Source organism: Enhydra lutris, unplaced genomic scaffold (assembly GCF_002288905.1).
Source record: "Enhydra lutris kenyoni isolate GAN:26980312 unplaced genomic scaffold, ASM228890v2 scaffoldscaffold1, whole genome shotgun sequence".
Classification (NCBI taxonomy): Eukaryota; Metazoa; Chordata; class Mammalia; order Carnivora; family Mustelidae; genus Enhydra; species Enhydra lutris.
In genome coordinates, this window is record NW_019154085.1 from 14,568,585 (window position 1) to 14,582,173 (window position 13,589).

Consider the following 13,589-nt stretch of genomic DNA (forward strand, 5'->3'; position numbering starts at 1 on the left):
CCTCTCTCTCTGCCTGCCTCTCTGCCTACTTGTGATCTCTGTCTGTCAAATAAATAAATAAAATTAAAAAAAAAAAAAATATATATATATATATATATATATTCAAGAAGAGAAATTAAAGATATATATATCAATCAAGTAATATACCATGTTATAGAATTGGAAGTCTCATATTGCTGAGATTATGGGGGTAAGTAAATGGAACACATGCTTAACTGCAATCCCAATCAAAATCCCAGGAAGATTATTTTTTGTAGAAATTGATTGGAAAACAAGGGCACCACTGAAATTCAGTGGGAAAGACAGTCTTGTCAATAAGTGGGACTAGAGGGGCGCCTGGGTGGCTCAGTGGGTTAAAACCTCTGCCTTCAGCTCAGGTCATGATCCCAGGGACCTGGGATCAAGCCCCGCATCGGGCTCTCTGCTCGGCAGGGAGCCTGCTTCCGCCTCTCTCTCTGCCTGCCTCTCTGCCTACTTGTGATCTCTGTCTGTCAAATAAATAAATAAAATCTTAAAAAAAAAAAAAGATGAGAGAGGATATCTGCCTGAACAGGTTTTTTTTTTTATTTTTTTTTAAAGATTTTATTTATTTGACAGAGATCACAAGTAGGCAGAAGGCAGAAGCAGGCTCCCCACGGAGCAGAGAGCCCAATGCGGGGCTTGATCCCAGAACCCTGGGATCATGACCTGAGCCGAAAGCAGAGGCTTTAACCCACTGAGCCACCCAGGCGCCCCACTGAACAGTTTTTAATGCAAATCAAAGTGCCTTATTCTTGGGGGGAAATGCCATTAAAGGACATTTAATAGGAAGAAAAGTGAGCACTAGAATTGGAGGCAGGAATAGATAAGCTAATTCCACTTTTTTTGTGCAAATGTAGTTGGGTTTATGATCAGGACCGCCCTTCTCTATAAAGCTACTGATCCCCAAGTCAAGGGTAAAGATATCAGCAGCCAGTTTTCCACAACAAAAACGTCTGGACAAGGAGAACTCGTTTTCTGGCTTGGTTCCACTGGTGCTTTGTCCCTGAAGTCAGGAAGTACCTTGCCAATGAGGGACTGCCTTTTAAAAGTTTTTTTTTATATTGGACAATGCCCTGGTCACCCTAAGACCCTGTGAGTTCACCAAAGACATCAAACTGGTCTACTTGCTCCCGAACACGGTGTCTCTAATTCAGCCTGCAGGTCAGGGGATCATAGGGACTTTTTTTTTTTTAAGATTTCATTAATTTATTTGTCAGAGCACAGCAGGGAGAACAGCAGAAAGAGGGAGAAGCAGGCTCCCCACTGAGCAAGGAGCTTGATGTGGGACTCGATCCCAGGAACCCGGGATCAAGACCTGAGCCGAAGGCAGACGCTTAACTGACTGAGCCACCCTGGGGGTCCCAAGGGACCTTTTTTTTTTTTTTAAGATTTTTTTTTTTTTTTTTTTGACACAGAGAGATCACAAGTAGGCAGAGAGGCAGGCAGAGAGAGGGAGAGAAGCAGGCTCCCTGCTGAGCAGAGAGCCCGATGCGGGGCTCGATCCCAGGACCCTGAGATCATGACCTGAGCCGAAGGCAGAGGCTTAACCCACTGAGCCACCCAGGCGCCCCGGGACTTTTAAGGCTCATTACACACTGTACTGAATGGAAAATATTGTCAACACCATGGAAGAGAATCCCGATAGAACATCATGAAAGGCTTGAAGGAAGGATTACACCACTGTTACAGAAAAAGCTGCGAAAGCCATGAAACCCAAAAGAGTAAATTCCTACTGGAGAAAATGGCGTCCACATGTTATGTATGATTTCACAGGACTTAGGACAGTCAGTCGAGGAAATCGTGAGAGATTGTGGATGTGGCAAAAATGTGTGTGTGAAGAGTTCCAGACATACGGTTCTTGGAGAAATTCAACAGCTGACAGACACCACGCAAGAGGAATTAACAAAAAGTGTGATGGAGGGAGAGCTGCCCAGCCCGTGCTAGACCACGAGCACGAGGATGTAGAAGCAGCGGCCCCAGGAGAGAGTGGACATTCGACAGTCTGGCAGAAGGTCTGCATATTCAAGACGACTTTCCACTTGTTTCGTAACATGGACCCTTCTGTGATGCAGGCGCTGAAACCAAAGCAAATGGTAGGAGGAGGCGTGATACCAAATAGAATTACTTTTAGAGAAACAAAAAAAGCAAAAAAAGCATGTTTGGACATGACTGTGCATTTCCCTAAAGTTGACCCTGAGTGCACCTGCTTCTCCTGCCTTGTGTCCCCGCTGCCCTGGGGACCGTGTGAGGTCAAATGCCCCCCCCCCAGCCCTGCTGCCCTGTCAGCACGAGGGTGAGGATGGTGATCTTTATGGGGCTTCCGCTTAATGAGCAGTAACTAATCACGATGCCGTGCTGTTGATAAACTTAACCGTTGTGTATGTTGTATCTTCGTGTGGCGATCTGGAGACGTATGGCGGGAGCTGCGTGAGATGTTTGTGTGTCATCGTCGTCCTGCCTGAGTGTTCATTGTGTAGAGCATCACGTGCAAGACTCCCAGTGGGTCGCCTGTCCTCACGCAGGCAGAAGGTGAGTGACGTTTAATGTAAAATTAATGTGTTAGTTTTGTTTATAACCTTGTTTTCAAGGATTACGTTTACCGTACGTTGTGCTTCTCATAATTGGAGCAGCTGTGTCAGCCTGTCCTCACAAGTAAGTGGTTTTTTTTTTTTTTTAAGATTTTATTTATTTGACAGAGAGAGATCACAAGTAGACAGAGAGGCAGGCAGAGAGAGAGATAGAGAGAGAGGGAAGCAGGCTCCCCGCCAAGCAGAGAGCCCGATGCGGGACTCGATCCCAGGACCCTGAGATCATGACCCGAGCCGAAGGCAGCGGCTTAACCCACTGAGCCACCCAGGCGCCCGTAAGTGGTATTTTTAAAAAAGTACTGTTTCCAGTACCGTATTGTGGATGACACTACTGCTGAAGGTGGGCCGTAAAAGCGTTACGATCCGCTCGTCAGTGTATGGCCAGGCTGCTGGGAAGCCGTCAGGCTGATCCTGCTTCGCTATCAGGGTGTGAATTGTTCGCCTGTGAATAAGTATGAATTTCTTTTTCACATGATCCTCATTTTTGATGACCAGTGTTAGTAATACGTAGCATCTACAATCTTGTGGAAGCATTGATGTACGTGCTGATAGATGATTAAGTTTGTAAACACGTGATATCAAAAAATTAAAGTACTATAAGTGTATCTTACGATCTCAGTATTTTCATCTCTCCGACTTCATTGTGAGAATGCAGTATGTGACATGCAAAATGTGTTATTCGTAAGCCTGACCAACGGCAGGCTGGTCGTAATTCCGTTTTGGAGGAGTCAGAAGTTACACGCGGACCTTCAGCTGTGCGTCGGGGGTGGCTAAGCATCCTGCGCCGCTTGAGGGCCGGCTGTACCGTCACGGATATGGAGCTGGAATCGTAATAAAAATAGGTAGCGCCGCCATAGCTTACCAAGTACCAGCCACCTTGTATGATAACTGTTTCCCCTGATCTTTGCAATAGCCCCGCAAGGCCGAACACTGCTACTTTTACTGTCTTACAGATGACCAAACCAGAATTAGTTGAACTCTTCCGTGGCCATCGGGCAAATGTCCGAGTTTGGCTTTGAACCGGGTCTGACTACAGGACTCAAACACAAAGCCTTACTGCCACTTGCTCCGTTATCAGTGACCGAAATTAGGTGTTCGGTGTCGCTGCAGATCACGCGCCATCGAGCCGTTGCCTTGCTTTCCTTCGCCGTCCTCTTCGCTACTTCAGCGGCCCGCAGCTTGGCTCGGAGGACGAAGAGAAGGTAAGGCTCGTCGGACACCAGTTCCTTACCAGAGGGGCTGCGGCCCCCAGTCCTCAAGCTGTCAGTCTCACGCTGCACAGCTGCAGAAATTCCGGAGACACGTTTAAATTGGGGAGCACAAGTTCTAGAGACGCAGAAGTTCACTTCGGTCACATATTGGTGGATTTTTTGTAACCGACCTTTTGAGGAGAAGACTGACTGATTTATTTTTTAATTTATTTCATCGTGATACATGCACTCCTTAATCCCCACGGCCTAGTGCCCCCATTCTCGCCACCCGCCCTCCTTTTGGCAACCGTCCGTTCTCTCTAAGACTGTTGCTTGGTTTGTCCTTTTTCCCTTTTGACCGTTTGTTTTGATTCCTAAATTCCACATATAAGGGCGATCGTGGGGGTATTTGTCTTTTTCTGACTAACTTATTTCACTTGGAATTATCCTCCCCAGCTCCACCCGTTGCTGAAAATGGCAAGATCTCACTCTGGTGGCTGAAGGGTGCCCCACGGCCGTCCATCCGGGCGGGGCCCCGGGCGGCTTCGGTGGCCGGGCCGCCGTGAATGATGCCGCCGGAACATCAGGACGGATGGAGCCCGTTGAAGTAGAGTTTTTGCATTTTTAGGGTAAGTACACAGCAGTGTGATTACTGGCTCGTGGGGTAGCTCCATTTTTAGTTTTTCGAGGACGCCCGTGCTGTCTTCCGCAGCGGCTGCCCCGGTTTCGCAGGCTGGTCCTTTCCCCACGACCCTGCCGACACTTGCTGTTTCTTGTTTCTTAGTCTTTCTGACAGGTGTGAAGGGCTACCTCGCTGTGGCTTGGATTTGCAACTCCCCGCTGAGTGATGTTAAGGCTTTTATTCACGTGTCTGGTGGCCATCTGGATGTCTTCTTTGGAGAAGTGTCTGTTACGGGGCTCTTAGGTGGCTCAGTCCGTTAAGCATCTGCCTTCAGCTTGGACCATGATCCCAGGGTCCTGGGGTCCAGGCCCACACCCGGCTCCCTCACCAGGGAGTCTCCCTACTCCCTGCTTGTGCTAACAAGTAAAATCTTAAAAAGAAAAAAGAAATATTTGTTATGTCTTCTGCCCATTTTTTAAAAAGACTTTATTTAAAAAATAAAAATTAAAAAAAGATTTTATTTATTTGACAGAGAAATCACAAGTAGGCAGAGAGGCAGGCAGAGAGAGAGGAGGATCTGCCCATTTTTAAATTGGATTATTTGTTTGGTGGGTATTGAATTAAGTTCTTTTCTTTTTTTTATTTATGTTTATTTTTTATAAACATATATTTTTATCCCCAGGGGTACAGGTCTGTGAATCGCCAGGTTTACACACTTTACAGCACTCACCATAGCACATACCCTCCCCAATGTCCAAAACCCCACCCCCCTCCCCCCATCAACCGAATTAAGTTCTTTTCTATTTTGGATACTAACCCTTTATCAGATAGGACATTTGCAAGTATCTTCTCCTGATATATTGCCTTTTTAATTTTGTTGACTGTGTCCTATGCTGTGTAGAAACTTTCTATTTTGATATAGTCCCAAGTTTTGTTTTTTTTTTTTAAATTTTATTTATTTATTTGACACACAGAGAGAGAGATCACAAGTAGGCAGAGAGTCAGGCAGAGAGAGAGGGGGAAGCAGGCTTCCCGCCCAGCAGAGAGCCCGATGCGGGGCTCGATCCCAGGACCCTGAGACCATGACCTGAGCCAAAGGCAGAGGCTTAACCCACTGAGCCACCCAGGTGCCCCCCAATAGTTTATTTTTGCTTTTATTTCTCTTGCCTCAGGAGACATCTAGAAAAATGTTGCTACAACCAATGTCATTGAGATTGCGGTTCTTTTTAAGTACTGTTATGGCTTCAGGTCTCACATTTAGGTCTTTATTCCATTTCCAGTTTATTTTTGTGTGTGGTGTAAGAAAGTAGTCCCGTTTCTTTTTTTTTTTCCCCCGTGTTGAAGCAGGTTTTCCCAAAACCATTTGTTGAAGGGACTTTTTCCCATGGTTAGTCGTTCCTCCTTTGTCAAAGATTAACTGACCAAATAATTGTGGGTTTATTTCAGGATTTTCTGTCCTATTGCATTGATCTGTTTTTTCAATGCTAGTACCATACTATTTTAATTACCACCACTTTGTAATGTAACTTGAAATTTGCAATTGTGATACCTCCAGTTTTTTTCTTTTTCAGAATTGCTTTGGCTATTTATTCAAGAGCAAGCACAGGCAGGCAGAGTGGCAGGCAGAGGCAGAGGGAGAAGCAGGCTCCCTGATGAGCAAGGAGCCCGATGTGGGACTCGATCCCAGGACGCTGGGATCATGACCTGAGCCGAAGGCAGCTGCTTAACCAACTGAGCCACCCAGGCGTCCCTCAAAAGTAATTTTTTAATCTTAATTTGGCATGCTCATTTCAGAAGACAGAATCACCTGGATCAATTTAATTTATATGTGAGGCCAAAGGCACTCTAAATTAAGTGTATAATGTTAATAGCGGTTATCCTGGATGGTAGGGTTGTGAATGATTTTTCTTAAATGAGAGGGTATTACCTTGATATGGGGAAAAGGAAGCTCTTTTCCTTTAATGTAAAAACATGCACTTCAAAATCTTACCTATTAATACCACCTGGATCTTTCTGTATTTATTCTTTGGACATTGATTGGTTCCTTATACCACTGAATGAAGAACCATATTTAAACTTTAAATGCCAAGGACAGTTTTTAATTCAACTTTTTAAAAGTCTTTTTAAATGACACATAAAAAAGGAGATATTTTATGGTTGGCAAATTAATGTGACCCATCCTGTTCAATAGGTTTTTATTGCCATATTTAAATACCTTACCATTGTATGTTTTATGTGCATTACTTTCAATACTGCTGAATTAATATTTAAAGTTTGTATTTCCTTCCTAGCTTATTTTCAGTATCCCAAGATTCTGGGGCTGCTTCATTGCTCAAGGTAAAAAAACACAGGGCCTGACAATACTATGGAAGAAGATATAAACTGGATTGATTCTGGCTTCTTTTTATTCCTGCCTTTAGCAAATCAGGTTAAATACTGTGCTTTAAAAAATAAATAAATACTGTGCTTATATTTCATTGGTTATTGTTTCTAGGCTCAAAATCTTAATATTGATGGTTTGTATTTTGTTACTGAGTATATTTACACAAAGAGCACATTCTGTTATTTCTCATATCTTATAACATCCCTTCTGTATGAAGTAAGTTAAAAAGAATGAGTCTCACAAAGATATTCATTGCCTTGGTTTTATTTTCATTCTGTGTTATCAGTATCAATTCAAACTACCTTTTAAATACTATGGTCCTGAGGTAAAACCCGAATTTTCTAATAGGTTAACAATAATTGATTTGTATTGAATACTTTAGGAAATCAACTTTTTTGTCTTATGCCATCTTGTAATCTTTATTAAAAGAGGCTCAGGAAAATAGAGCACAAACTTCCTTTGTTCTTATGCTGTAAGACCTCTGCATTTCCAGATGGTCTATAAAGAGAGTTATGTGAAATAAATATCCATCGTTGAAATACAAACACTGAATTTCATTGTGCAAATACTGAAGCCTATTTTTTTTTTAAATACAGTTTGTTTCTAACCATATCAGAGCTATGTTTTACAAGTAATGAAAGGTTTCAAAAAATACAAAGTTACACCGATCTCATCTTAATATGCCCTGGTATTCCCGTCTCACTTGTAAAATGGTCGTAAGAAAGATTAGACAAATTTTAGTTCTTCTGGGGCTTTTCTGAGCTTATGTGCATTCTTAATTTGGTAATAAAAAGGAGGAGATATTATTTTCCCCCATTTAATATAAAAACATCCATTTACTTTGAAAGAATTCTCAGCCTACCTTCGGTTAAGGCTATTTCTTACTGAATGTTTGATCTAGATTTAAACAAATAGCAAGCGATCACCCTTCTACTCTATGTTTCTCGTGTCTTTCCTTCACTCCCTACTGAATAGGTGGTTTGTTTCCTTTATATTAGCAGTCTAGGTATAATATAGCCAGATTTCTGTTTCTGGCCTCTAGATGACTGAACTTCAAATAATTTATCTTAAAAAAATACGGTTGCCTTCATTTTAACAACAGTTTTCAATGTGCTTTTCAAAAATGGGGTTGATTTGTTGAAATTATAACTGAACTTGCTCAGTTAATGTTGCTTTTGGATCAAATGGGCAGCTATACACTCTGAGAGAAAAAATGTTAAGAAAATCTAAACTGAATAATAAAAATCTATTGTGTATTTCTATTTTTTTTTTTTTTTTTGAGGACTTTTTTCTTTGGAAATTGAGTGCAGCGTGAATACACTGGTAGGGATTCTGGCTTGGAAAGTGGTTTTCCTCGGTATTCAGGTGTCTTTGTTTATTTGAGATAACAGGGACTGCTTTGCATGCATGTGAAGGAGATACACAAATATTTTTGAACTAATGTATTAGTGAAAGAAAAATGGCGCAAACTTGAGATCCAAAGTTAGCATTATTTTTGAAGTGTTCGAAGCTGACAGTACAGAGTCACCATAGGTACAGAATTTAGATTGTGATTGTGATCACAGCCCTTGGTGATTGAATCTTCTGGAGAACTTCACTGAATAAAAAGGAAGAGGTAAAAAATGCTTCTGACTGAAAGGATAACCAACTAAGGAAATAAGAATAAGCATGAAAAGACTACATAACCTTTTCCTTTATCTGTGTTTCTGATCCTCAGATAAGGTCTTTCCAGCCTATGCGATGCTGCCCCACACGAGTGACCTCCTACAGGGCTCGGGGCAACTCCGGGTGTAGCTCTCGCCCAGAGCGCTGTGCTTGGAGGTGGACTGCATTTTCCCCTCTGGTGCATTTCCAAACAATGTTCTATTTACAGTGACTTGGACATTACAAGCCATTCTCTTGTAAACAATAAATAAGCCTGTTTGTTTAAAACTAGGAGCACATGGAAACTATTGTGAACACTTTAGTTAAAATGTTCCCTTATGGAGATGTAATGGACTGGAAGATAAAAATAAGACACCTGGAGAACTGCCTCAAAGCCGAAGGCTGGGCAAGAAAAAAGAACAGGAAATTAAGTGATATGTATATCCAGTGGCTATGAGTTCGCTGGCTTAGACTAACTTCCCTCCAGTAAGGGTAACCGTTTTTCCTCAGTAATCAAATAGAGCCTCAGAAGGTGTCACCCACAGAAAGGGAAAAGTGGAAAAATAAGACCCTTTCTGATTGATCATGTAGAGCCTTCTGTGACTGCCAGAAAAGAAATCTGGATTAAATCATGTCAAGAAATAGGTAATAAGTATACAAATATGTACAAGAATAAGCTTAGAATTTTTCCCTCATTCAGACAGAAGTTTCTGGGTAATTTCAGGAATACTATTGCCAGTTGCTTAGGGATCGTCCTTCCCTTGCTTTCTTTTCAGAAAGAATGTGAGTACTTTACATTGTGGTAGCAACGTGTGAGAAACCAGGCTGAACACACCTGTACAATGTCTTGAATATTACTGGCCATTCTTGGGATTAGGAGATGGGTTTATGAGTTTCTGCAGAAGATAGATTTAGCAAACACATCATCCTGCTACTTTGCCATGAAAATTCAGTAATGGAATTGAGGGGTGTCCATGATTTTCTATGAAGGAAAAAAAACTAAGTAATATTACATTTTAGCCTCCAAGTGGAGAAAAGCACCAAGTTTCTCTGATTTCATTAAAGCAAACTGAGTTCTCAAATCTTACTCCACTTTTCTAACTAAAGACAAAACTGTTCTGGTTCTAGTGCTACTTTCCACAGCAGAAAACTCCCCCTGCTATGGTTTTATTTAAAAACCACCCCCAAATCACAACCCAATTTACATGCTGTCTTCATCCACATAACAGAATTCTCACAGCCAGCAAGGCAACTTACACATATACGGCTTTCCAAATAAGCCCAATTCCTTATTTACAGAAGTATTCCTAGCTATTATTTTGAAATAAATTTTGGTATCTCTTTTAGACTCAGTGGCTCATAATATTTTCCACATATTATCAACAGCTGCAAATCCAAGATATTAAAGAAATACTTAATCTATTCCAATGTAGTCCTTACCATCTCTTTAAAGTTGGCTGAAAACTGTTAGGTTCACAAACACGGTGCTTTTGTGTATGGGTTACAATATAAACTCCTTTCCACAAAGGCAATATGTTGAAAAGTGATGTCTCAAGGCCACGGAAGTGGCGACATAGTTTCAGTCAAGCATTGAGAAGTTCATCATCTGAGTGTCCAATAGCATCAGGGTCTGCAAGTGGATCCAAGTCTGCAAATAGACTGAACCAGGCTGACATGTCTTGGTTACCATTGTTGGGAGCTAAAGAAAAAACACATTTAAGGGTCTCAGGTGTTTAAAATCACATTGCTATACCATTTACATGATTTTATTTTTTTTTTAATGCCATATACTTCTACTTTGTTCTCTTAAGATGCTAGCTTTTATTTTTATTTATTTATGAGATTTTATTCGTTGGAGAGCGAGTGAGCACAAGTGGGGGCAGGGGAGGGGCACAGTGAGAGGCGGAAACGACTCCCTGGACCCGGGGATCATGACCTGAGCCCCAGGCTGACGCTTTACTGACTGAGCCGTGCAGGCATCCTTCCTTGATAATTTTGAAAAGCTAATAATGCAGGTACTTTGTGGTTTGCTGAGTCCTTTCTATGTAAGTAATTTTATGTTGCTCTGAGAAATGATTAAAAATAGGCAGGCAGTAATAGTCTTATAAACACAGATAATTTATAGAAGTCTCTCAGGTAAGGTTCAAAAGTGAAAGTAACCAGGGCGCCTGGGTGGCTCAGTGGGTTAAAGCCTCTGCCTTCGGCTCAGGTCATGATCCTGGTGTCTTGGGATGGAGCCCCGCATCGGGCTCTCTGCTCGGCAGGGAGCCTGCTTCCTCCTCTCTCTCTGCCTGCCTCTCTGCCTACTTCTGATCTCTGTCTGCCAAATAAAGAAATAAAATCTTAAAAAAAAAAAAAAAGTGAAAGTAACCTTTGTTCCCACTTTGCAGGAACATTACATTTGTAAACTTGGTGTTTAAAGATTATAAAATATTAAACATATGAGGAAGAAAATCCTCCTATCACATTAACATACTCAACAGTTCTCATTTTGGTTTATAGTTGTTTCCTTTGTCTTGCCCATGTGCATTTTACACATTTTTGATACATTTTAAGGAGTGGATTGTGTCACAGATACAACCTCCTGTTAACCAATTCCCTCTCACCTCCCTGTGGAGACTGGAAAATCACATATGTCAATAGTCTATAGGTTGAACTGTGGCAGAGATTTCAAGGATATACATCTAGGCAAAAGGCTGAAACTACTAAAAGAATACACAGTGGCATAGACAGTCATCTCAGAGGGCTAGGCTGTTAAGAATTTCAATTTTTATTAAAATTCTCAGGCTTAATTTTATTAAATTGAAGCCTCAATGATTATAGACAAATAGCTTTCCCAGTACTTCTGTTTCCCAATAGTTCTTTCCCAATGTTTACTTATTTATTTTACAGCCTCTATTTTAAATGATTAAACACAAATTTAGTTTTTGTGGGTTTTAGAAAAAAAAAATTATAGATAGGCTGGATCCCAAAGGGATGGCTGTATTTTGATTCAGCTAGTGTCAGTCTCTGATTTGCTTGGAGTTGATGAATTTTCTGATTTATCCCAGTACACAAAGTACTGGAAAGACTAGAATTCCAAGAGTCTACAATGATACATATCAACAAAAAAAAAAGGGGGGGGGGGAACAAGAAAAAGCCATTCCATACAGTAGAATGTCAACTAACAAATGCAGAAGGATTGAGGCAAGAGAAAAACCACCATTTGGCAATAACCATAGTAATAAATATTTCATGCAAAGAATGCTAAATTAGTGGGTGAAACTTGGATGGAAACAAGCCATTTACACAGTTTCAAAATATTTTTCCCACAAAATATTACAAATGGAAAAATCTAATAGTAATTTTATAGTGTAGTCACCTGGGAGACACTGTCTTAATCAACTGACCGAAGTTACCATCACAAGCAATGGGACAGTTCAGACGTCATGTGCCTCCTGATATTAAGAAGGCATGGAGTACCTGGATGGCTCAGTGGGTTAAGTCTCTGCCTTCACCTCAGGTCATGATCTCAGGGTCCTGGGATCGAGCCCCGCATCAGGCTCTCTGCTTGGCGGGGGGCCTACTTCTGCCTGCCTCTCTGCCTACTTGTGATCTCTCTCCCTCTGTCAAATAAATAAATAAAATCTTAAAAAAAAATAAAAAGGCACAACATCACTCTTGTTAGGCTAGTCCTGCCAAAATCCCTAACCTGAATCTAATTACGAAAAAAAAAATCAGATAAACCAAACTTGAAGAATATTCTACAAAATAAATGACCTCTATGCTCTAGATAAGTCAGGATGATGAAAGACAAAGATTAAGGAACTGTCCCAGATTAAAAGCAATTAAAGAGACTTGACACTAAATGCAGTGTCAGATCCTGGATTGGATCCTGCACAGGGTGGGGGAAACCTCTTTCTCTTTTGTTATAAAAAAGCACAGGGGCACCTGGGTGGCTCAGTGGGTTAAATGCCTGCCTTTGACTCAAGTCGTGATACGGGAGTCTCAGAATCAAGCCCTGCGTCTAGCTCCCTGCTCAGCAGGAAGTCGCTTCTCTCTCTGTCCCTCACCCCGCTCATGCTCTCTTGCAAATAAATGAATAAAATCTTTAAAGAAAACAAAACATTAGTGGGACAATTGGCAAATCTGAATAAGGTCTATAAATTAGATAATAACAGTATGATGTTAATTTCCTGATTTTGATAACTGAATTGCAATTATGTAAAAGAATATCCTTATTTTTAGGAAAAAGATAATGAAGTATTTAGGCTTAAAGGAGTATTATGTCTGGTACTTTCTAGTCTCTGAATAATTTCAGTTCAGAAGAAATTATATATATTATACACACACGGAATAAGACAAATATGATTCACATTTTGGAAAATCTTGGTGAAGTGTCAGGAATATTTTTTATTACAATCACAAGCCTTTCTGTAGGTTTGAAAATTTAAAAATATTGATACAATATCATAAACCACTAAAAAATATGAATCCATATAGGGGCACCTGGGTGGCTCAGTCAGTTAAGCATCTACCTTCGGCTCATATCATGATCCCAGGGTCCTGGGATCAATTCCCACATTGGGGTCCCTCTTCAGTGGGGAGCCTGCTTCTCCTGCTTGTGCTCTGTCAAATAAATTCTTTTCAAAAAATGTTACTCCAGGGACGCCTGGGTGGCTCAGTTGGTTGGGCGGCTGCCTTCGGCTCAGGTCATGATCCCGGCATCCTCGGATCAAGTCCTGCATCGGGCTCCTTGCTCAGCGGGGAGCCTGCTTCTCCCTCTGCCTCTGCCTGCCACTCTGTCTGCCTGTGCTCACTCTGAGAAATAAATAAATAAAATCTTTAAAAAAAAAATGTTAGTCCATATGGGTAGTACATAAATGGGGAAGAAGAGAGGTCGTTTGTAGCAGAGTACTGAGGGCGGGCAGAAGCGGTGAGCTGTATGGCAAGTGAATTATATGTCATTAAGACTATTTAAAATTATGATCAAATAGCTAAGATTTTAAAAAATTAATATATCCATACAAAGGAATATTAAACCTTAAAAGGGGGAAAATCCTGTCACATGCTACAACATGGGTGAACTGTGAGGACATTAGACTAAATGAAATAAGCCAGTCCCGGGAAGGCAAACACTGGGTGAGGTGCCCCAGTGAACG

At 41.3% G+C, this 13,589-nt stretch overlaps 2 protein-coding genes across 2 annotated transcripts in view; one reads left to right on the plus strand and one right to left on the minus strand.

The window, feature by feature from the left end:
• LOC111142788 (family with sequence similarity 117 member B) overlaps positions 1-1,986 on the plus strand; it is an 82,386-nt gene extending 80,400 nt beyond the window's left edge. Inside the window, exon 8 of the mRNA XM_022496109.1 lies at positions 1,795-1,986. Within this exon, the coding sequence (XP_022351817.1) occupies positions 1,795-1,801 (7 nt within the window). The 3' untranslated portion in view covers positions 1,802-1,986. The remainder of the gene's footprint in view (positions 1-1,794) is intronic.
• Positions 1,987-8,073: 6,087 nt separating this feature from the next.
• The window catches only part of LOC111143721 (islet cell autoantigen 1 like), a 71,179-nt gene continuing 65,663 nt past the window's right edge, over positions 8,074-13,589 (minus strand). Inside the window, exon 14 of the mRNA XM_022497552.1 lies at positions 8,074-10,147. Within this exon, the coding sequence (XP_022353260.1) occupies positions 10,032-10,147 (116 nt within the window). The 3' untranslated portion in view covers positions 8,074-10,031. The remainder of the gene's footprint in view (positions 10,148-13,589) is intronic.